This window comes from Vipera ursinii (genome assembly GCF_947247035.1).
Source record: "Vipera ursinii genome assembly, chromosome: 9".
Taxonomy (NCBI): domain Eukaryota; kingdom Metazoa; phylum Chordata; class Lepidosauria; order Squamata; family Viperidae; genus Vipera; species Vipera ursinii.
In genome coordinates, this window is record NC_139523.1 from 18724230 (window position 1) to 18747638 (window position 23409).

Consider the following 23409-nt stretch of genomic DNA (forward strand, 5'->3'; position numbering starts at 1 on the left):
TGCATCTCCATGCACTAATATCTTCAAGGGTCAACGCTCTTCTGATCCATAATCATTTATTGGATTAAATTTATGAGCTGTCCAACTCCAATGGAACTAATTTTCTAGGATGCCCAGTTTTGCCCTGGCAGGCAGGATTGTAACAATTAAGAAACTCTCAAGAATCCAAGAACTTGTAATTATTAGTTGAAATAAAGCTAGGTAGCCCTCATGAAAGAATTCTACCAACTGCACCATTTCAAGAGCAAACTCTGTTTCCATATTCCATATTCAACTCCTTTGCCCTCTTTCTCTTTCCCACCCTACGTGAAGGAAGGACCAATTGCCATCTATCCCTGGTTTGTGAAATGGTCAGTTTTGCTCTCCTGGTGTTTTTCATTAGCAAGGTGAGATTAACACTCACACAAAATGAGCACGGATGGGGACATTAGACTGCTGCACACTTTTAGCATGTGGAGGGTGAGCGGACGCATTTTATTTTTTTAAAAATCCCAGAATGGTAAATAAGGCTTTGCATCTTTTAACCTCAAAGCATCAGTATGAAGGCAGCATCATTCATTTTTTATTTTATTTTTTATTTATTTTAATACTATTTCTATACCGCCCTTCTCCCAAAGGACTCAGGGCGGTGAACAGGGCAAGAATAAAATACAAATTACAAAAGTTAAAACAAGATTAAATAAATGCCCACATACTAAAATACATCTTTAAAACCTAATAAAATAGCAATAGCAAAAAAACCCCCCAATCCCCTCATCAGGCCAGGCCAGCTTGTTCAAAAAAGTATGTTTTTAGCTCGCGGCGAAAGGAGCGAAGGTCGGGCGCCGTCCGGAGCTCAACCGGTAGCTGGTTCCACAGCTCCGGGGCGCCCACAGAGAAGGATCTCCCCCTGGGGGCCACCAGTCAACATTCTCTGACCGGTGGCACCCTGAGGAGACCCTCTCTGTGGGAACGCACAGGGTGGAGGGAAGTCGATGCCAGCAGCAGGTGTTCCCTCAGGTACTCCGGACCCCTGCCATGTAGGGCTTTGAATACCATTACTAGTATTTTTGGCCATCCTAGTGGAGACTGCTGAGGACTATAGTGCAAGAGCCTCTGGAAAGCAATAGGGTCCTTTGTCGGTTGGTAAGTTGCCTGAACCATCTCAACAGACATCAGCTGGGGGGCCCACAGATAAGCAAGGTGGATCTAATTGATCCAGCAAGTGGGAGGGTGGGACACCATTAGGGAACGTCAGGACTGTAAACTCAATTGGGAAAAGATTTTTAAAAAACAACCAAAAACTTAAAGCTGTGGTACCTTTAACATATGGATTTATAAAGCCACCAAACTACTCTTGGCCATGAATTGTTTTGGCTCAATACATGACAGGCGGAAATTCAACAGGGATCCTTTGTCCCCAAGGCGGCAAGGGGAAAGTCTTCCCATTTGGAATTCTCACGTGCTAATCATACCATATTCCTCTGCTTCATTCATTTTTGCCCTCTCCAGGACCTGAATTCCTGCTGCGCCCCCCCCCCCCACACAGATGTTCTCTTTCCATCTGACACTCCACCTTACAACAACCTATCTACGCCTTATTTGTGAACTCGCAGGTAACTCCCGCTTTGCCTTCCAGGAGGGTACCCGGTTCCTAAGAAGCATAAACACACGTGCACTGGTTACCCCTAGTTCACCCAGGATCACTTGTAAATCTAGGAATAGAATAAAATAGAATACAACAGAACAGAACAAAATAGAATAGAATAGAAATTAGAATAGAAATGAAAATAGAATAGAGTAGAGTAGAGTAGAATAGAATAGAATATAGAGTAGAATAGAACAGTGTAGTGTAGAATAGAATAGAATAGAATAGAATAGAATAGAATAGAATAGAATAGAATAGAATAGAATAGAATAGAATAGAATAGAATAGAATAGAATAGAATAAGGAATAGGAATAGGAATAGGAATAGGAATAGGAATAGGAATAGAATAGAATAAGGAATAGAATAGAATAGAATAGAATAAGGAATAGAATAGAATAGAATAGAATAGAATAAGGAATAGAATAGAATAGAATAGAATAGAATAGAATAGAATAGAATAGAATAGAATAGAAATGAAATGGAATGGAATAGAATAGAATAGAATAGAATAGAATAGAATATAGAGTAGAATAGAACAGTGTAGAGTAGAATAGAATAGAACAGAACAGAACAGAACAGAACAGAACAGAACAGAACAGAATAGAATAGAATAGAATATAGAGTAAAGTAGAGTAGAGTAGAGTAGAATAGAATAGAATATAGAGTAGAGTAGAGTAGAGTAGAGTAGAATAGAATAGAATAGAATAGAATAGAATAGAATAGAATAGAATAGAATAGAATAGAATAGAATAGAATAGAATAGAACCGAACCTTGGAGGTCTTCTAGTCCACTCAAGTTCGCTCAAGGCGGCGAACCTATACCATTTAGAAAAAAAGAAAAGAAACTACAACGCACATTCATAGACTATAGAAGGGCTGGAAGGGACCTTGGAGGTCTTCTATTCCAACCCCTTGCTTGAGCAGGAGACCGTATACCATTCCAGACTGGTTGTCCAGTCTCTTTCAGATAAGTGACTGTCTAGTTTCTGCTTAAAAGCCTCCGGTGATGGAGCGCCCTGGGTTTCTGAAGGGCAGCTGTCTTCCACTGGTTAACCTGACGCTCGAAGGCAGGGCCAGCAGGGTGGGCACCTGGCGGGAAGAAATGCAGCAAACGGAGCAACCCCCCCCCCATCCTAACCCTAAACTCATCCACTCTGGCAAGTCAGCCTGTCTCCCTCCGAGCCCCGCCCTCTCCTTTCCTAAGCCCCTCCCTAGGACTGCGAAGGGACCGCGACTGGAGAGCCCTTTCAGACGGTCGCGCCCATCGACTCTGGCGCTGTCCGTCCGGAGGAAAATGAGATTGCAGGGTCCCCAGAGCCGCGAAAGGACCCCAGGCAGGGCAGAACGGTGAGATCTTCGCCGAAGAACCGGGGCGAAACAGCCTGTGTGTCCCCCCGCTGGGCTATCTCCTCCTTTCAAAGCCCGCGGGGAGCCCCGTCGCTCCAACCTAGCAAGGTAAGCGCCCCGCTAAAGCAGGGGTCTTCAAACTTGGCCCTTTTATGACTTGTGGACTTCAACTCCCAGAATTCCTCAGCCAGCTTTGCTGGCTGAGGAATTCTGGGAGTTGAAGTCCACAAGTCATAAAAGGGCCAAGTTTGAAGATCCCTGCGCTAGAGGATGCTTTGTGGACACGTGTTGGGAAGGCTCAGCCTCGCCGTTGACGTCCCCGGACTGGGAATAAAGGTTTGGGAACTTTAGGACCCGGGCATCGAGGGGAAAAGTCGTTGTTTTTTTTTTTTTTTTGAGATCGGGCTAAATTGTTTGTGAATTCATTATTTGGGGGCTGGTCTTGAAGAGGCTTTAAACCAGGGGCTGGTCTTGAAGAGGCTTTAAACCAGGGATCTTCAAACTTGGCCCTTTTATGACTTGTGGACTTCAACTCCCAGAATTCCTCAGCCAGCGTGCCTGGCTGAGGAATTTTGGGAGTTGAAGTCCGCAAGTCATAAAAGGGCCAAGTTTGAAGACCCCTGCAAACGAAACTTTAGGACCTGGGCATCGAGGGGAAAAGTCGTTTTTTTTTTTTTTTTTTTTTTGGAGATCGGGCTAAATTGTTTGTGAATTCATTATTTGGGGGCTGGTCTTGAAGAGGCTTTAAACCAGGGGCTGGTCTTGAAGAGGCTTTAAACCAGGGATCTTCAAACTTGGCCCTTTTATGACTTGTGGACTTCAACTCCCAGAATTCCTCAGCCAGCGTGCCTGGCTGAGGAATTTTGGGAGTTGAAGTCCGCAAGTCATAAAAGGGCCAAGTTTGAAGACCCCTGCAAACGAAACTTTAGGACCTGGGCATCGAGGGGAAAAGTCGTTTTTTTTTTTTGTTTTTTTTTGGAGATCGGGCTAAATTGTTTGTGAATTCATTATTTGGGGGCTGGTCTTGAAGAGGCTTTAAACCAGGGGCTGGTCTTGAAGAGGCTTTAAACCAGGGATCTTCAAACTTGGCCCTTTTATGACTTGTGGACTTCAACTCCCAGAATTCCTCAGCCAGCGTGCCTGGCTGAGGAATTTTGGGAGTTGAAGTCTGCAAGTCATAAAAGGGCCAAGTTTGAAGACCCCTGCAAACGAAACGGAGTTACCAGCGGCAGGCACTTGCTTTGTCGATGGGTATCTCCATTCGTTCCTTCCTGCTTACAAATAATCTTCCAAGAATTTCTGAGAGGGTGACAAGGCAGAGAAACCATCCTCACAACAGCCCTGCCAGGTAGGTTTAGGCTGAGGTGAAGAGAAGGAAAGGGAGGAAGAGAGAAGGAAAGAGAAAAGGGTATCACGCATTGGAGATTAGAGGGGAAAAAATAAATCAATCACGCCGACAGTTCCCAGCTGTGCAAAACAGATCCACATCCAGGGGTACCTTGGGATTCCCCATGAATTTTGGAGGTTTGGGGAAGATGTTGGAAGCTGGGACAGATAATAAGTGGTACCCCTTATTAATGTCAACATTTTGTATTGAAAATGTTCTTCCTTATTAAGGAGAGTCATCAGACCAGAATCTCACTGATCTGGGCTACTCCTGAAATAATCTTCCCACTGGTGGCTTTCCATTTTGGTCAGAGTCCCTCTCCTCTCCCCTAAATTCCACTGTTTTTTTTTTAAATAGTGTTGAGCGTAAGTTGGAAATATATGTGAGAAGGAATTGCAGGCAGGTGCTAACCAGGTATCTTTGCTGCCAATATGGATTTATATAGGCATCCATTCTGACGTGTATCAACTGTGTCAGTCTCTCCTTCCTCACGTACTGCTACTCACACTGTCTCCCCACATTTTTCAACCTTGAGGGTAGGAAATGTCTTCTGAATGCACATGATGAACATTCATAGATGCCCTCAAATAGGAACTCATAGGTAAATATTAAACTGAATTTTTTTTTCTATACAATTCTTGGGTGGGGCTATCTTACATAGAAAGCAATTGCCTACCTTTGGTATTTATTTTTTGCTGTTGATGTTGCAGTGTAAACTCCAGCGAAATGTTTCCCATTCACATGAATCATATCTTGGATTCGTTTGTTTTGTTCCTGCCAAATACTAAGACACGTTTTTTTTTAATTAATGTCTGGTTGCCATTTTTCCCCATTCTATATCCAGGATCCATCGAATAAGTAAGTGAGCATTCCCTGTCTGAGAGACTGAGAATACAGTTTCCAGAATTTCAAGCCAGATATTGGCCATGGGGGCTGAGGATTCTGGAAACATTAGTCTCAATACATCAAGCAAGAATGGGGTTGAGGAAAATTGGCTTTTGCTTTGGAAGGCAGCAAAATTGGGAAAGATTGTTTTCCTGGTGTAATATATTTAGTCTTTGCCCAAGGACCGTTGTGGAAATGGATGTGAGTTGGATGCTTTTCATTTCTGTCAGCTCACAGATGCTCCCCATTTGAGGGTAGCAATAATGTTTTGGGGATGTTGGGGGTCTCGACTTTACCTGGTCCTGGTGAGGTGAAGAAAGGGTGAGGGAGGTAACCCTAGATGGCCTGAACAAATGCTATCTTGGGCAATTGCAAGATAGTTAGATAGCAACTTGCCATTCAGAGCAGGATTACCCCAGGATTATGGGTAAGAACCAGTGTAGAACTCTATTTGGCTGATGTGGTCTGAGCAAATACCTCCCATTCTCCTCAAATGATGCAGACCTTCTTCACACTTAGTCCAAAAAAATGTATGACATCTTTTTTCCCCCCAGTGCTGGATGGGTTGCTTATAATCCTGGAACATATAAAAGTTTAAATTAACGGACTACTCCAGAGAATCCTCCCACAAAAGGGATTAATTCGGAATGGAAGCTGAGAAAACACAACTAAGCACCTTTTGGCATCTTAAAAACTAACAGACTTACTGTTGCATAAATGTCGAGGCATCACAGGCCACTTCATTTGATGCATGGGGTACAATCCTGAAAGAGCAACTTTATATATACACAGTGGTTGAGGAAAAAAGGAGGGGGGTGGGAAGGGAGAGTTTCTAAGTGGCCATTAGGAGCTAAGTAGTTTAACACAGGCATTTATTAACTGGGGAGCTGGGATATTATATCAAATGCAAATGTAAACAAATGAATGCACTTGTATGATATATTTAACCCGGTACTTTATTAACCCATAGTCTTGGTTTGTCTGATGAAGACAGAAGTCAGCTTCTAGTTTAGTTCATATCCTACTGGCTACATCCTTGTTGTTTTCTTGGCACTATACAATGAACTATAAACAAACCAAAGAGGGCAAAGTATGCTAAACCACAAAGGCTTATAAGAAGTAACCTACATAGTCTGTTTGTGCAAACACAGCCACTAGAAATCGAACAGACCTTACTAAGCATGTGCTTAGTATGAGTTTAGCCATGAAGTTAAATCTCTTTAATGATTTTTAACTTGACTAATTTCCTGGAAGCCTGTTTTGGTAATGCCTTCGTTCAAGGCCCTCCTGAGGATGGGGCTAGCTGAATCTCCCCACCCGTTTTTGGATACTGCTGTCTCTGCTGTCCGATTCAGGCCCACTCATCCTTTGCCACAGCTTTGTCCAAATGGAGCCCTTTTCAAAGTGCTGACCTCAGCTCCCAGAATTCCCCAGCCAGCAAGAATCACTGCTGAGAAACTTGGGAGCTGAATTCCATTCACCGGAACAAAGTTTCTCAAACATCTTAAAGTTGTCAAGGTTGAGAAACACTGCAGGGGAAGGTATTGAGTTCATAGGAATTTGGACTATTAGTCTACTGTAAAGTGTAGCAAATCTTGTATTAAAGGCATCTTCAGGTAAACTGTAAGAAGGGTCTTAAAAGCAGCTCTCTGCAGCTAGGGCAGTCCTATGCCCTATTTTGCAGAGGACACTCCTCTAATTCCACACTCCAAGCTTGATGATGAGATTAACTTAACAACTGCAGTGATTCACTTAACAACTGTGGCAAGTCAGGTTGTAAAAGGGGGCAAAATGCACTTAACAACTGTCTCACTTAGCAACAGAAATTTTGGGCTCCATTGTGGTCCTAAGTCAAAGACTACCTGTACAAATTTGTGTCTTCTAATTGTTTGGATTAGTCCAGGGGTAGGCAACCTTGGGTCTTTTATGACTGGTGGACTTCAACTCCCAGAATTCCTGAGCCAGCCATGCTGAGGGGAAAGGGAGAGGTTTCCATGCTGCACCATGCTGGCTCAGGAATTCTGGGAGTTGAAGTCCACGAATCATAAAAGAGCCAAGGTTGCCTACCCCTGGATTAGTCCTTGTTTGCTTTTGAGAGTGGTATGTAGTAGGCTTTGCAATGTATGGCAGTGAAAGTTGGACCATAAAAAAGGCTGAGCACCAAAGAATTGAGGCCTTTGAACTGTGGTGCTGGAGAAGACTCCTGCGAGTCACTTGGACTGCAAGGCCATCAAACCGGTCAGTCCTAGAGGAGATCAACCCTGACTGCTCTTTAGAAGGCCAGATCCTGAAGTTGAAACTCAAATACTTTGGCCACCTAATGAGAAGGAAGGACTCACTGGAGAAGAGCCTAATGCTGGGAAAGGTTGAGGGCAAGAGAAGAAGGGGACGACAGAGAATGAGCTGGCTGGATGGAGTCACTGAAGCAGTAGGCGTGAGCTTAAATGGACTCCAGAAGATGGTAGAGGACAGGAAGGCCTAGAGGAACATTGTGCATGGGGTCGCGATGGGTTGGGCACGACTTCGCAGCTAACAACAACAAGACTAGGAAGAAGAAGACTAGCTGAACATTCACCGTTAGTTATGAAATCTGCAGGGGGGGGGGATTTTGACAGCCACTCTCAGTCCAACTGACCTCACTGAATTGCTTTTGTAAAGGAAGATGGGGAGAAGGTGTATTATACACACTATGGTTAGCTTTTGAAGGAAAGCCAGGAGAGAAGTTGATTGAATGGATGAAAGATCTGGTACAAACTAGATTCCTATGTATGGGCCAATCTAAAGCTTTTTTAAAGATCGGCGGGCGGGTGGGTGGGTGGTAGTATATCTTTTTGAACCCATCTGTGCCTCCTATTGATTGATTTTATCAGTATTGTGAGCTTGTTCTACATACTGGGCAGTCACCTTTTAAACCAACAAATTTGTAGGATTCTACACATTTTTAGGAATCAGTTTTACTGATTTGATCACTTTAAATCCTGAAATATACTTCGTATGAAATTCACCTAATTCCATGGATGCAGTTTGGGACAATTGTCTCCGATGGCACTGTCTGACTTTAAAAAACACCCCCTAAGCATATTGCTAATTCTTAGCTTAGTCCAATAAATTCCCACTGGCATCTTTCCAAGAAAAACGTTTGAGTGAATTGCAACTTTCTTTTTAATTAATGTTCCGGGATGGGGGAAGGAACTCATTTGGATTTTTCCAGTCAGTCAATCAAAATAGGAAATAATTCATTATAGGTTCTTCATCTTCTACCTTGCCTTCATCAAATGCATCATAACTGTACTTTTCTCTGATTGATTTATACCCAGTGTCTTTGCATAATTTAGAAAAGAAATTATAAGTCAAGAAATGACATGTTCCAAAGTCATTAGTTCTAATGATTTTCAGTATAGTGTAGGGACTGAGGGGAAAAAAGCAGGCAATCAAAAAAAATCATGTGGCTTGGTCATCATCCAACAATATGAATTAGTTCTGGGAAATACTCCTATTGAGAGTTAAATGTCATGAGAAGTAGGATAGAATGCTTTCATTTGGATTGTCATTTCTCTAGGAAAAAGTCTTCCTTCAACCCCCAACCTATCCTTTTTTGGCATGATGGGGCTTGTAGTGCAATACAGTTGGAAGACACCAGGTTGAGGAGAAATGTGAGAAAAGAGGAAGGTTTTGGCTCATTCCTCCTTCTATGTAGAGAAGCCGGATGAGTTGGCAAATAAATACTATGGATCAGGGGTGTCAAACTCAATTTTATTGGGGGCCGCATCAGCATTGCGGATGCCCTCAGGGGGCCGGGTGGGTATGGCCAGGGTGGGTGTGGCCTGCTGGGTGGGCATGGCTAGAGTGTGTATGGCCTACTGGGTGGGCATGGCCAGCTCTATGTTTGCATCAAGGGTGCCTATGGGGGCCTGGGCAGGAGTGGGACAGATCTGAGGGTCTCTGGCAGGAGGAGGGTCTCTGGACTAGGGCCAAGGCAGTGGGGGCCGTTCCCTCACTGTTTCCAGGATGGCTTTGCAGGCCACATCAAACCACTTCGCGGGCCGGATCCGGCCCCCGGGCCTTGTGATTGACATGTCTGCTATGGATGTTTTGAAGATAACCTGAACCACAAGCCAAGCAAACACACTTTAACCTACTGCAGTATACAAACCCAGTCAGTGTGGTTAGTTTATGGCTCAGCATATTACACAGAACCAGAAAAGAGGCTCATTTGGTAATCAAATGAAGAAGGTTATTAAATATAACAAAGAAGACAGAAATGTCTTTCTTTCATTCCTTCTCCCTTTAATCAAGTGGAAACCAATGAAGCCCAGAATCTCCAGAAGATCTAAAGAAAAAGGCAAGCAAGGCTGGTTGTAGATTGCAGGAGATCCCATAGGTGAGTTAATCTTAGCAGGCCTCCCTTTTTCCCCCACGGCCATTATTTACATGCCCTTCTTTTTTTGTCCCCAGTCTGCACAAAGGCGCTTAATGGGAGCCTCCGTGATGAAATGGGAGATGCTCTAGCATCTCATTGCTGAGAGGAAGATAATGTGCAAGAGGTGATTACAAAGAGGAATGGCCAAAGCCAAGTTCTTATGATTGAATAGAATTAGAATAGAATAAAGCACATTGATTTGTGCTTTAAATTGTAAGCCGCCCTGAGTCTTCGGAGAAGGGCGGGATATAAATGGGATTTTTTTTAAAAAAAGGAACCTTGGAGGTCTTCTAGTCCAGCCCCCTTCTCAAGCAGGAGAACCTATACTGTCTCAGACAGGTGACTGTCCAGTCTCTTCTTAAAAACCTCTAGTGATGGAACCCCCACGATTTCTGGAGGTAAGCTGTTCCACTGATTGATTGTCCTCACTGTTAGGAAGTTTCTCCTTAATTCTAAGTTGCTTCTCTCTTTGATCAGTTTCCAGCCATTATTTCTCATCCTTCCCTCTGGTGCTTTGATGAATAACCTGGCTCCCTCTGCTTTGTGGCAGCCCCTCAGATACTGGAACACCGCTATCATGTCTCCCCTATTTCTTCTTTTCCTTAGACTAGCCAAACCCAAGTCCTGCAGCCCTTCTTTGTATGTTTTAGTCTGCAGGCCTTTGATCATCTTAGTTGCTCTTCCCAAATTTTTCCCAAACTCTCAACATCTTTTTTGTGACAAGGTGACCAAAACTGGCTGCAGTATTCCAGGTGTGGTTTTACTAGGGTTTGATAAAGCGGTAGTAATACTTCGCGTGATCTTGATTCTATGCCTCTGTTTATACAACCCAGGACTGTATTAGCTTTTTTGGTTGAGTTGAGGGAGGAAACTATAGGGGCTGACCCATTGGAAAGCTGGATCAAAAGCCATGAAAAATGAGGTTTGTGAAACATGCTTCAGCCAGTAGGTTGTTACTCTATCAGCTGTCTTGCACTATCAAATCGGTTTGGTTAAAGAGGAGTAGGTTTGAGGAGTTTAGCAATCAGGTCCACCAAGGCTGTTGGTTAGTTTGTGGTTCCTACATGCTGGTTTAAGATCATAATAAAGCTCAGTATTTCATGTAAACTCAGGCACCTGGCCTTTGGTTCAGTGCCTTGTGTAAACTCAGAAAATGGATGTCCTTGGCATCCAGGTTGAAACCATCCATCTTTTCTTGCCTCTAGTGATAACATTCATAGTCCTGGCTGGTTGGTTTCTCAGAGAGGAGCAGAACACAATAGCTTCAAAGGGCATCCAAGTAGGCCATTAATTTTTCTCTGTCATAGTTAGCATATAATTCCAGTCGTTTTCCAAATATTTAAAAATAACCAGTGAAGGAAGGTTCTCAGCGTCAAGGCATGTGAATACTTTCTTTTATGGAGGTTCCATCTTCTGAAATTGCAGCTAAATGTCAGATTATTATTTTTAATACATCTGTGAAAATTGTTTCTCCTCCTCCTCCTCCCCCTGCTTCCTTCTTCCTTCTCCATGAGCAGGGGTAGGCAACCTTGGCTCTTTTAGGATTCGTGGACTTCAACTCCCAGAATTCCTGAGCCAGCATGGCTCAGCTTGGAAACCTCTCCCTTTCCCCTCAGCATGGCTGGCTCAGGAATTCTGGGAGTTGAAGTCCACGAGTCCTAAAAGAGCCAAGGTTGCCTGCCCCTGACTTTGCTTGTCAGAAGGTTGCAAAAGGGGATCAAGTGACCCCCTGGGGATGCTACAGTCGTCATTAGTGTGAAAAACGGTCACAAGTCACTTTTCCAAATGAACTGTTGTAAGTCAAGGGCTACCTATAGTAGTAGCAATTCCCCTCATATTCTATTTCACTGCTGCCTATATAAGAGGGTGAGAGACAGGTACCTTGGCCTACACACTAAACCAGGGGTAGGCAACCTTGGCTTTTTTAGGACTCGTGGACTTCAACTCCCAGAATCCCTGAGCCAGCATGGCTCAGCTTGGAAACCTCTCCCTTTCCCCTCAGCATGGCTGGCTCAGGAATTCTGGGAGTTGAAGTCCCCGAGTCATCAAAGAGCCAAGGTTGCCTACCCCTGATATAGAGCATAGATAGAATGTTGCATTAATGGTGCTCCTCTATATTATAAGGAGAACATTTTCATCCCTTAAATAACCCTGTGTCAAGATTCGAACTCTGAACCTATTCTATGAAAGGCTAGATTCTTTCTTGGAATAAAATATGCTTACACCCAGATTGGAACATTTAGTCACATATAACGTATCTTTTATAAAACCTTAGTTGGCACAGTGCAGGCCAGTCTACTTTACCATAGGTGAGAGATATTTAGCTGGGGGCTGTCTCCGCAGTAAGGAAGAACATGCAACACATATTACCCAAAGGGCATTTTTTTAAAAAAATAATAATATAACCACTCCCTGGCCTCTTAATGTGTTACAGTTTTGATGAAATTCTGATATGTAAAGCTGCCAAACCAGGAAAGCCCATCTAGATACTAATCAGCTCCCTTTCTAGATCTTTGCTTCAGAAAGTTGAGACAGTGTTCAGCTGTACTTCTGGAGCTAAATGTCATCATCCTGCTTGCAGATCATGGAGACGTAGTCCAGGATGCCTTGAGAGCATCAGGTTGAATTACTACATCAATCCCAGGATACGCTGTGCTATCTCTGAAATGAATCAGTTCCACCATGCACCAGTGCCAACCAGAAAGACATTATTAAACTTTATCAGAGACCAGTGCAATAGAATTAGATCCAAAGCAATTTCCTCTCCTGAGCTATTGAGAACAGAGGTCAACTGCCATTGCTAGCAGCCATTTGCCATTTGATTAGTCTAATGACATCATTGTCATCAGTTGGATGCATGGCCTTCCGTAATCCATCTCAGAAGGGTTATAATAAGCTCTGAGGCTGGTGTCCAAGGAAATTATTTGTCCAGAATAGCAAATATTATAGTATAACCAGACACCTATATGGCTGTCACCAAGTTTTTATGATGTCAGACTTCAAGCTGCAGATAGCTACAATATCCCATGCAAAGAAAGAAAATGTAGGAAATAAATTACCATTTCATAACAAGGACAGTACAGGATGGCTTCACATCTCTGCTCCGATCCCTAATTTTTGCTTCCTGCCTCTAATAACTGCTGCTGAAGCTTCTCTTCTGGAGCTGATAGTAACTTCATGGAGTAGAAGTGTAGTGTGTTAATTAATTGCTGCCTTTCTGTTCAGTGTAGTCCCAAATATTCTGTCTCCGTTCTTCATCATGGTTGTTTAATCAATTAAAATGTGCAAATGAAGAATGCCATTCTGTGCTTGATACTATAGTGGGGGTTCCACTGCAAAGTTATATAAGAGGAAATCTGACATTTAGCTCAGTGCCTAATTTAGAAATCTGGTAGACTCATTCTCCTGGATGGTTTACCTGGGCCATTAAAGACACTCCTGAGAACTTTAGTGAAGTATGGCAATAATATTCTTTAATCCATTTGGTGATTTGAAGAAAGAGAAGTTGATTCAGACAAAGAATAACAGATCCAGCAGGGAGAATAACTGGCTATGCCAGGCATGAAACATTCCCTAACATTCTTTAAAGAGATTCCATGTGGGAACAGAACAGAACAGAACAGAACAGAACAGAGTAGAGTAGAGTAGAGTAGAGTAGAGTAGAGTAGAGTAGAGTAGAGTAGAGTAGAGTAGAGTAGAGTAGAGTAGAATAGAATAATAGACTGGACTGGACTAGACTGGACTGGACAAGAATAGAATAGAGCAGAGTAGAGTAGAATAGAATAGAATAAAATAGAATAAGGAATAGGAATAGGAATAGAATAGAATAGAATAAGGAATAGAATAGAATAGAATAGAATAGAATAGAATAGAATAGAATAGAATAGAATAGAATAGAATAGAATAGAACTGGAAGGGACCTCGGAGGTCTTCTAGTCCAACCCCCTGCTCAAGCAGGAGAACCTACACCATCTCAGACAAGTGACTGTTTAGTCTCTTCTTAAAAATCTCCAGTGATGGAGCACCCATGATTTCTGGAGGCAAATTGACTTATGACCGTTTTTCACACTTAAGACCACTGCAGCATCCCCAAGGTCACACGATCAAAATTTGGATGCTTGGCAATTGTTTCATATTTATGACGGTCGCATTGTCCCGGGATCATGTGATCACCTTTGGCAACCTTTTGACAAGCAAAATCAATGGGAGAGCCAGATTCACTTAACAACCAGGTTACTCACTTAACAACTCAGTGATTTCACCTCATAAATGTAGCCAGGACGGTTATTAAATGGGACAAAATTTACTTAACAAACGTCTCGCTTAGCAACAGAAATGTTGGGCTGAACTGTGGTCGTAAGTTGAGGACTACCTGTAAGGTTTAGTTGGAAACCAATGTGTAATGGTTTGTACTAACTGTGTGTAATGAATTCAATTTAATTTCAATAGCCTCCAATTTTCTCCTGTTCTGATCTCATCTGTTGGGGTGACCTTGTCTTACCCATTTTTTTTCAGCGGAGCATAAAGTCTGCTATTCAAAAGCCAAATGCCAATGCTGGTAATCAAACCTCTGGCAAATATTTGCATTTTGGTAATTTGTCTCCTTGCCACCGTCCTATCCTGGAAGAAAAGGAACGTACTACACAGAAACGCATGATATAAACACATAAAACGGTAACCGCGTCAGCAGCTTCGTGAGACTTCTAAGCATGCTCCCTTAAGTATGAATTTATTCCAGGTGAAAAGGCAATCCTTGTCCAAAAAGTTGAGAAAAATTCCACAAATTTTAGATATGGGCCAAAATCCTTCTTGCAAATTGCATTTCCCCCTTCTGTCGGCTCCCGTATATTGTGGCTCGCAGAGAATTGAGCAGCTGTTTGCAAAGCTAAGCATTAGTGACAGCTCTCTAAACAACACGTATCCCCGTCATTTCATTAGCTACATTTGATAACATGGGATAGTCCCTATTAGATAATACTGCTCTTTGCTTGGCAGTTATTAAGAGAGTCTGCCTGATATCCTGTATCAATAGATTGCTTTCTTGGACCAGTAACCTAGGTGCAACTCTTCTGGCCCTGATCCAAGTCCCAGAGATGACATTTGAGGGAATTCTATATGGCAATAGCAATGAGGCATAGGATTTTAATAAACTCCTGATATTGAAAGGAGCTAATTTAAAAAAAGCAAAGATTAACAGAAGCAAGAAAAAAGTTAATGGTAGTGGAAAATAAAGAAGTAAAAAAAAATCAGTAGCATGCATTTCCAGTACAATCTGCGATCAAAAATACCCTGTCTTCTTTATGACTGAATTTGGATATAAAAGCATGAGCGGTGGTGGTGTGGTGGTTAGAATGCACTATTGCAGGCTAACTCTGCTTACTGCCAGGAGTTCGATCCTGACCGGCTCAAGGTTGACTCAGCCTTCCATCCTTCCCAGATTGTTAGGGGCAATATGCTGACTCTGTAAACCGCTTGGAGAGTGCTATAAAGTACTGTGAAGCGGTATATAAGTCTAAGGGTATATATGGTTTACATCATTTACTGTATTTATTACATTTATATGCTGCCCATCTCACTATCCAAAGCGAACGTGGGCAGCTTTTTACCCTCCCAAGTGCTATGTGAACATGTTTCGATGACAATGTAAATTCTGTACCCATTCGTCTGGGAATAAGTCTTACTAGGACTTACGTTTGAGTAATTACGGAGAGTTGTTGTAGGAAAGTGTGGCCTATTCTGAAAAAGAAAGAGAATTGCTCTATCTTTACCCCTGGTTTTATATGTGTGTCTGGTGCCAAAATAAACACCTGGCTTACTGTTATCACAAGCAGAGCTATAATTTTGGAATCCTTGGGAGGATGTTTGTTTTAGGCTGACTCTAAAACCCATCTAAAGAGAAAGAAGGAACCCTATAGAAATGAGACATCTAGCTTAGGAGAGGAAACATCCTAAATGAAGCTCTTTCCCACTCACTAGAAGCAGCAATTGCCAACTTCCTTGCTGTTATCACAGTGCAAATAGATAAGGACAGGGAGAAATAACACAAGCAAATCAGCAGGGCACTAGGCTTCTATTACCAAAGCAAACAATTGTCAGATGAACAGTTTTCTATGCTCCAAGAGATTTATTGCCCAGTAATATTCTGTTATGGCAAATGGTTCTTTGTTCCTTTGCCTTGGCCTCAGGCTCTCCTTCTTTTCATAAGGAATATAAGATCAAGCAGAAACATTGGAGATGGGGCAGCTTCCCTCCCCATATTTTTCCTTGCCTGGTCAATTTTCTCTCCAGTGTCATCAAATACTTGACCAGAACTGATTGGCATAGATTGGTGGTATGAGTCATTCTGATTGAGCAGTTCTACTAGGTGACCAGGTAGGACCTTAGCCTTCTGTAGAAGCCGGTCCTGTGTTTATGTCTGGAAAGCTAAGCTCCTGCCGATGCGATGGGCTCAAATCCCTGCTCTGTAGGAAGACCTATTTGGCTAATGACTCTTTCTCTACCTGCCTCATAGGATGGCGATGGCCAAACTGTCTCCAAACTTTCCAGGTGGGGCTACCTGGTGAGGTCCAAACTGAGCTCAAACATTTTTCTCTCGGACATTTCCTCTTATGCCATGTACAAAAGTCAAATTGGCTGCTGGTTGAATCCCGAAGATGTTTTTTTCATGAGGCAACTGGACTTTCTTGTCAGGAAAGTCCAGTTGCCTCGTGAAAAAGCATCTTAGGGAGAACTATGACTGCTGAGACCATGACCGGATGACTGAGCATCTCCATAAACATCTGCTGGTTGAATTTTTTTTTCTTCTGGATGCAGGTGGGACATCATTCTTCACTTCACTTTTAGAACAGTGGTGGCAAACCTTTCCGGCTTGGCGTGTGAAAAATTAAAAAAAATGCTTAACTTGACTCTGTTGAAGTGTCATCCTCCCATCTCACTCGAAACAGACCAGAGACAATTCTCTACTCTCCTTTTTTCCCCCTCCCCAAATCTGTACAGCATTACTGAGGCTGATGCTGAAATTGACTCCTATGCCTTGACATCAGCCCTAGCACTATCGTTGCCACTCAAAAACGGTGCCTCATGATGTTCTCCAAGGCACGCAAGCCTTGGGGAACAGCAAGATTGCTCCCACAGCCCAGTGCTCCTCAGGGTCCACCACAACTCACTCACTTTCAAGAAATGTTTCTTTTCTTGACAGTCTTTGTGGCCTACCCAGGTTGCTCAGGGTCATATAGTAATAGTAATAGCACTTAGACTTATGTACCGCTTCACAGTGCTTTACAGCCCTCTCTGAGTGGTTTACACAGTCATCAGTTTGCCCCCAACAATCTGGGTCCTCATTTTACCAACCTTGGAAGGATGGAAGGCTGAGTCTACCTTGAGCTGATGAGAATCGAACTGCCAAGCAGCCAGTCAGCAGAAGTAGCCTGCAGTGCTGCATTCTAACCACTGCACCACCACAGCTTCACTGTTGAAGCAGCTTTAGAGAATGCTCTTCCTCAACCTCTGCAGCCTCTGAAAACTGCTGGAAAGCAGTCTCTGTTCTTGCATGGTTTTTGGAGGCACTGAAGGCCGTGGAAGAGTGTGTGGCCCTTTTGTGTGACTTTCTGGAGAGTCAGGGGGCCGTATCAGAGCCTATCCATTCTTTTGTGGCCTGCACAGTCTCCAAATTTTTTTATTATTTATTTTTATTTTATTCAAATACAAATAATACAAATCTAACATATAAATCTAAATAAAAACAGTATAAAAATACAAATACTACAGTGAACCCACCCCGCTGGAGACCATTTTTTTACCTATATTTCTTCTCATATAACAACTAACAATATATAACAAAATATACAATATATTTCAATTGTGTCCTTATCCCCTCCAAAACAGCATACTGTATATTCTTGAGCACGTTTATTCCCTTTGCCTTCCATCAAGACTGTTTTTATAAAATCATCCCATATTTCATTATAATTATTTACTTTAATCATCCCTTTTTTAAAATTTAATTTCCATTGTTAATTTATCATTTATTGCCATATTACATATTTCATTATACCACTCATTTCTTTGAATAATCCAATTCCGTCTCCAATATTTAACCATCACTAATCTAGCTGCCATTATCAAATTTACAATCAATTCCTTTTTTGCTTCATTTATATCTTGCTTTTCCACCAGTAACAGTAATGCAATCCTTGGTGACATATCTAAATTCACTTTCAAAAGTTCTCTAATTTCCCTAAACACCATGTCCCATATCTTTTGTGCGCTATCACAATCCCACCACATATGTTTATATGTTCCAATCTCTTTCTCGCACCTCCAGCAAATATTTGTACATTTAACATCTATTTGATTTAAGTTAACAGTCTCCAAAAATCATGCAAAATTGGGGCATGCTTCTGAGAGTAGCTATTGGGTGTTAGTGAATGCTGCCATGGCATCAAAACAACATGGTGTGTTACCTTTGACACATAACATACATTTGCCATCACTGATTTAAAAGATACAGGGAAGGCCATGTCACATGCTGCTGTTTCCTTCCAAGCTTAATTGCTACTTTCCAACATCTGACTCCTGATATGAACATCTGCCTCTGCCTGTTTTAGGGCCAGTTTTGCAAGAAAGGGAAATTGCCTCAAGCTGGTCCCAGTGGGGGGGGGGGGGAAATATTGGACGGCTTGAACTCCTAGCTTGGATCTGGTTTTGAAGAAAGAGTAAGAAACTCAGTGCTACACTTTTGGTGACGCATGCCTTAAGACTACCCATTTACTGCTACAGCTAGACTTGTGGAATAGTTTGATGAGTTTCATGGAAGTTGGAATTTGAGATAAGCCAGTATTTATGCATGTGGATAATTTTGGAAGGCTAACCCAGGCAATAAAAAGAGCCTTGGTGGAGCAGTGGGCTAATGCCTCCTTAAGTAACACCAGCTGCCTGCAATTAGTGCAGGTTCACGTCCCACCAGGCTCAAGGTTGACTCAGCCTTCCATCCTTCCCAGGTAGGTAAAATGAGGACCCAGATTGTTGGGGGCAATTAAGCTGACTTTGTAATAATGCTGCTTGGGGTGTGTGTGAAAGCCCTAATAAGCAGGCATATACATAGAATGAAGGCTACTGCTAAGCTTGTAAGCCGCCCTGAGTCTTCGGAGAAGGGCGGGATATAAATGGAATTAAAAAAAAAATATGTAAGGAGATGGTGTGTAAGATGAGCTAATAACTCTATGGCTATTTTTACAATACTGGGCTCTTTTTTTCCTGCTTTGGCCTGACCCAAGGCTATCCACAGGATATAGTCAACTTATGACAGCTCCTTATTTGTGTAAATTATTCAAATTGCTAAATTCTTTATTAGCAATTTGAATAATTTACATATATATATAATATATAATATATAGATCTTTGGTCATTCGGGTTTTTCCCCACGTAGAATTGGAGGTATCAGGGCAACGTTTCGACGAAATCTCATCTGTCATCCTCAGGCTGGTGACTTCAGCTTCGTTCCAGCCTGAGGATGACGGATGAGATTTCATCGAAACGTTGCCCTGATACCTCCAATTCTACGTGGGGAAAAAACCCGAATGACCAAAGATCTACATACAAACACCCGCGAAAACCTCAGAAAACACACACACACACACACACACACACACACACACACACACACACACACACACAAATCAGTAGCCAGATTGCTTTGTCCAAACACATGGATCTTTTACCTCATGCTTTGTAAACAACAATCCCATGTCAAACTTTTCTGGAGACTTTGCCAAAATTGAAAAGACGGATGAAGATAATAAAATCTCTAAACTGAGCTTATTACCATGCCCGTGGGCAAAGGAAGAACAAACAGTGAAGTACAGGGTGCCATTTTATAAATTCTCAATATCCCTTTGCAGACATCCTTTTTATTTTTCAGCAAGCCTGAGCTACCCCATGTCTTCCTTTGAAATCTGGTTGACTTTGGGCCATTCATTTGTTCTCTCTACCTTTCTGGAAATAGGAAAAGGGATCGATCGATCTATCATCTATCTATCTATCTATCTATCTATCTATCTATCTATCTATCTATCTATCTATCTATCTATCTATCATCGTATGGCACATTCACATCCCATTTTGATAAAAACACAAGAGATAAAAATACAAAACATAAAATATAAACCTACGAACTAGATTACAGATATAATTTTTTGTTTCATTGGTCACAGCCAGGAAATCAGCAAAGTCCCATAATGGAAGGGAGCGTTGTGCATGATATCTTGAGCAATTTAAAATAACCAGCAGGATATATAGATGAGCATTACTTAATTTAATTCAAATAGAATAGAATAGAATTCTTTATTGGCCAAGTGTGATTGGACTCATGAGGAATTTGTCTCTGATGCATAATCTTATTATTAATTATATTAATTATAATTAATATATTAACTAATTAATATTAAACATTAGTAATAATTATACAGTATGAATGATATTATAATCATCCATTATAGGCCACATTGCTGGACAGCAGTGAGGTAGATTAAATATAAAAAAATATAACTGTATAGATAACATTTTAGCCTCCCTGCTCTCACTCCAAAAAGTGGAAAGAGAAAGTTGGAAGTATTAAAAAACAACAACACCAGTTCATTGGATCCAGAATACCACACAAGGTAGAAATGATGTATTCATAAAGGCCAGAGAAGAGAGAAACAGACTGAGTTTTGCAATTTTCCATGAGTGCACAATAGACCCTGGGAATGGAACAAACTGGTGTGGATATTTGTTCAAGGGATAAACATCTCCATGTTTGCTCGGGCCAAAGCATCTTTGTAGAACTTGTGTGTTTTGCAATAATAGCACTGTAATGAAGATGATAATACAGTGATACTCTTCAGCTCCCAGCCAATGTCCAAAGCTCTATCTACCTTGCCTGCTTACAAAGGATCGTTCAGAATATAGATAGGTTGGAGGAGAGTAGCAGATTTGGTAGATTAAAGGAGGAGCTGATACTTCAGTTCATTCACTGACCGGTCTTCAATTTAGCTGGTGCTGTTGCACCCCCGTGAGGTAGAAAATATCCATGCAATGCATTTAATTCAAACGTTTGCTTGAGTTGACAAATAACAAGAGCAGGTCTAAAAAGCAGAGAGCCCTCAAAGAAGAAAGATCAATCCTTGGAGGCAGTAAGCAAAGAAGTCCAAGGAGGAGAAGAGAAGTACAGGGCTGAGGGCTGAAGAGTAGAGTCAGATGGTCCAAGATTGTGAATGGATACCATCTCATATGAATTGAACAGATAAAAACAAAATAACAGAGTTGGAACGGACCCTGGAGGTCTTCTAGCCCAACTTCCTGCTCAAGCAGGAAACCCTATACCAGGGATAGGTAACCTTGGCTCTTTGATGACTTGTGGACTTCAACTCCCAGAATTCCTGAGCCAGCCACGCTGAGGGGAAAGGGAGAGGTTTTCAAGCTGAGCCATGCTGATTCAGGAATTCTGGGAGTTGAAGTCCATGAGTCATAAAAGAGCCAAGGTTGCCTACCCCTGCATACCATTCCAGACAAGTGACTGTCCAGTCTCTTCCTAAAAGTACCCCACTCTTCAAGTGCAAGGCTTCTAGGTCTCTATTTCCAAAGCTCCTTCTTGGAATCAGTGGTTGCTCAACAATCATTGACTACCTGGGAGAAACCATTTGCTTTTGAATGATTATTTCTAAGCTTTTCCCCATAGCTAAATATTTTACCTTTTTAACATTGTCACGTCTCTCCATGCTTTCAAAAGAACACGTTTGTGAGGAATATACGGGAGCAGGTTTCTTTTCCCTTCTTCCTCTCATGTGTCTCTTCTCCCTACAGGTGGAAACCTTCCAGCATGACTTCCAACTCTGAAAGCCGGAACACCTACATTACAGTTTACATGCTCACAGTCCTAATTGGCTTTCCCACCAACCTGTTGGCCCTCTATGCTTTCATCCAGAAGATTAGAGTCAAGGCCACACCCAACTGCATCCTGCTCCTCAATCTGACCATTTCTGACCTCTGCTTCCTGGTTTTCCTCCTCTTCAAGCTTGCAGAGCAGATTGTTGGCCGCTGGGCCTTCCCCACTTTTCTGTGTCCCTTTAGCGGTCTTGTCTACTTCAGCACCATCTATTCCAGCACGCTCTTCCTCACTGCGGTAAGTGTGGAGCGCTATCTGGGGGTAGCGTACCCCATCCATTACCAGCTGAGGCGTCATACAGCCTATGCCCTCATTGCCAGCCTGAGCCTTTGGATCTGCTCTTTTGGCCACTGCAGCATTGTGTATGTCACGGAGTGGAAAAGGGAAAACTATTCCCTACCGAGTGTGCCTTCCAGTAATGTCTGTTACGACAATTTCACAGAGAAGCAACTCCAGCTCCTGCTCCCTGTTCGCCTGGAGCTCAGCATTGTACTTTTCCTAGTGCCATCCCTGATCACCTGCTTCTGCTATTTTGGCTTTATAAGAATCGTGCTCTCTTCACCGCACATCTGCAGGAGCAAAAAGCAACGAGCTGTGGGGCTGGTAGCAGCCACTTTAGCTGTCTTCATCGTCTGTTTTGCACCCTACAACATCTCCCATGTGGTGGGTTATGTTGAGTGGAAAAGTCCCGACTGGAGGATCAACGTCTTGCTTCTCAGCACCTTCAATGCCTGCTTGGACCCCATCATCTTTTATTTTTCTTCTTCCGCTGTGCAGCATTCATGCTGTAGCTTTTGGACCAGAATAAAACAGATTTGCACGTTGCCTCCTTTGCTCCATAAGGTCTTCAATGGAGGGACGGAGAGGACAGGTCCTCAGGAGCAGACGTGCTCTTCCCGGCTATGACCTCCCGTTTCTTGGAAGATTGTTAAATCCTTTCTCTGTAGGTCAAGTGGACTGGCAAAACTAGTTCTGGGAATTTACTGACATTTCCAGCCAGGCCTCCAGACTTGAAGCTTTCCCGTTGTGAATGTTGTTAATTGTAATTTTGGCAGCTTTGAGTTGGAGAGTCTTAGCCTGACTTCTCATCTCTCCGTTCTTGAAACTTAGAAATAATATTGCACAACCGCTGCCCCCATGGACTGATTGAAAATGGGTTTCATTAAAGCAAAAATTTAAAAAAAAATGGTGAAATATGTTGAGGACCTCAAATGTACAGCAGTGGCCAAAATTGTGGAAACCTTTTGGGAAAAGTGTACAGTAGAAATGCCACCTTTGGTTAAGTTTACACCAATTTTTCTTCTAATTTCTTTATAACTGTAGCCTTGTTCACTTAATAATACTGTTTTACATCGCTTTCTGGGCAACCAGTCAACTCTTTGCACCATTAAAGGTAAAGGTAAAGGTTCCCCCGCACATGCATGCTAGTCGTTTCCGACTCTAGGGGCCGGTGCTCATCTCCGTTTCATAGCCGAAGAGCCAGCGTTTGTCCGAGGACGTCTCCGTGGTCATGTGGCTGGCATGACTAGACGCCAAAGGCGCACGGAACGCTGTTACCTTCCCACCGTAGTGGTCCCTATTTTTCTACTTGCATTTTTACGTGCTTTCGAACTGCTAGGTTGGCAGAAGCTGGGACGAGTAACAGGCGCTCACTCTGCTACGCGGCACTCGGGATTTGACCCGCCAAACTGCCGACCTTCCGATCGACAAGTTCAGCGTCCTAACTTTAATTTTATTACGTTTTACAAGCTCACTAAATGAAAGAACACAAAAAACCCCAACCAACTTGATAGCGATTATGGAACCATCTTCCGGTCGA

The 23409-nt window shown here is 42.5% G+C and overlaps 1 protein-coding gene across 1 annotated transcript; it reads left to right on the forward strand.

Moving 5' to 3' along the window:
* The first annotated feature begins 21464 nt into the window (after positions 1 to 21464).
* Positions 21465 to 22910, forward strand: LOC310644851 (free fatty acid receptor 3-like). Its single transcript, XM_083370162.1, has one exon. It carries the CDS (start codon positions 21525 to 21527, stop codon positions 22494 to 22496), a length of 972 nt encoding a protein of 323 aa, XP_083226288.1. The 5' UTR covers positions 21465 to 21524; the 3' UTR covers positions 22497 to 22910.
* The last annotated feature ends 499 nt before the right edge of the window (positions 22911 to 23409 follow it).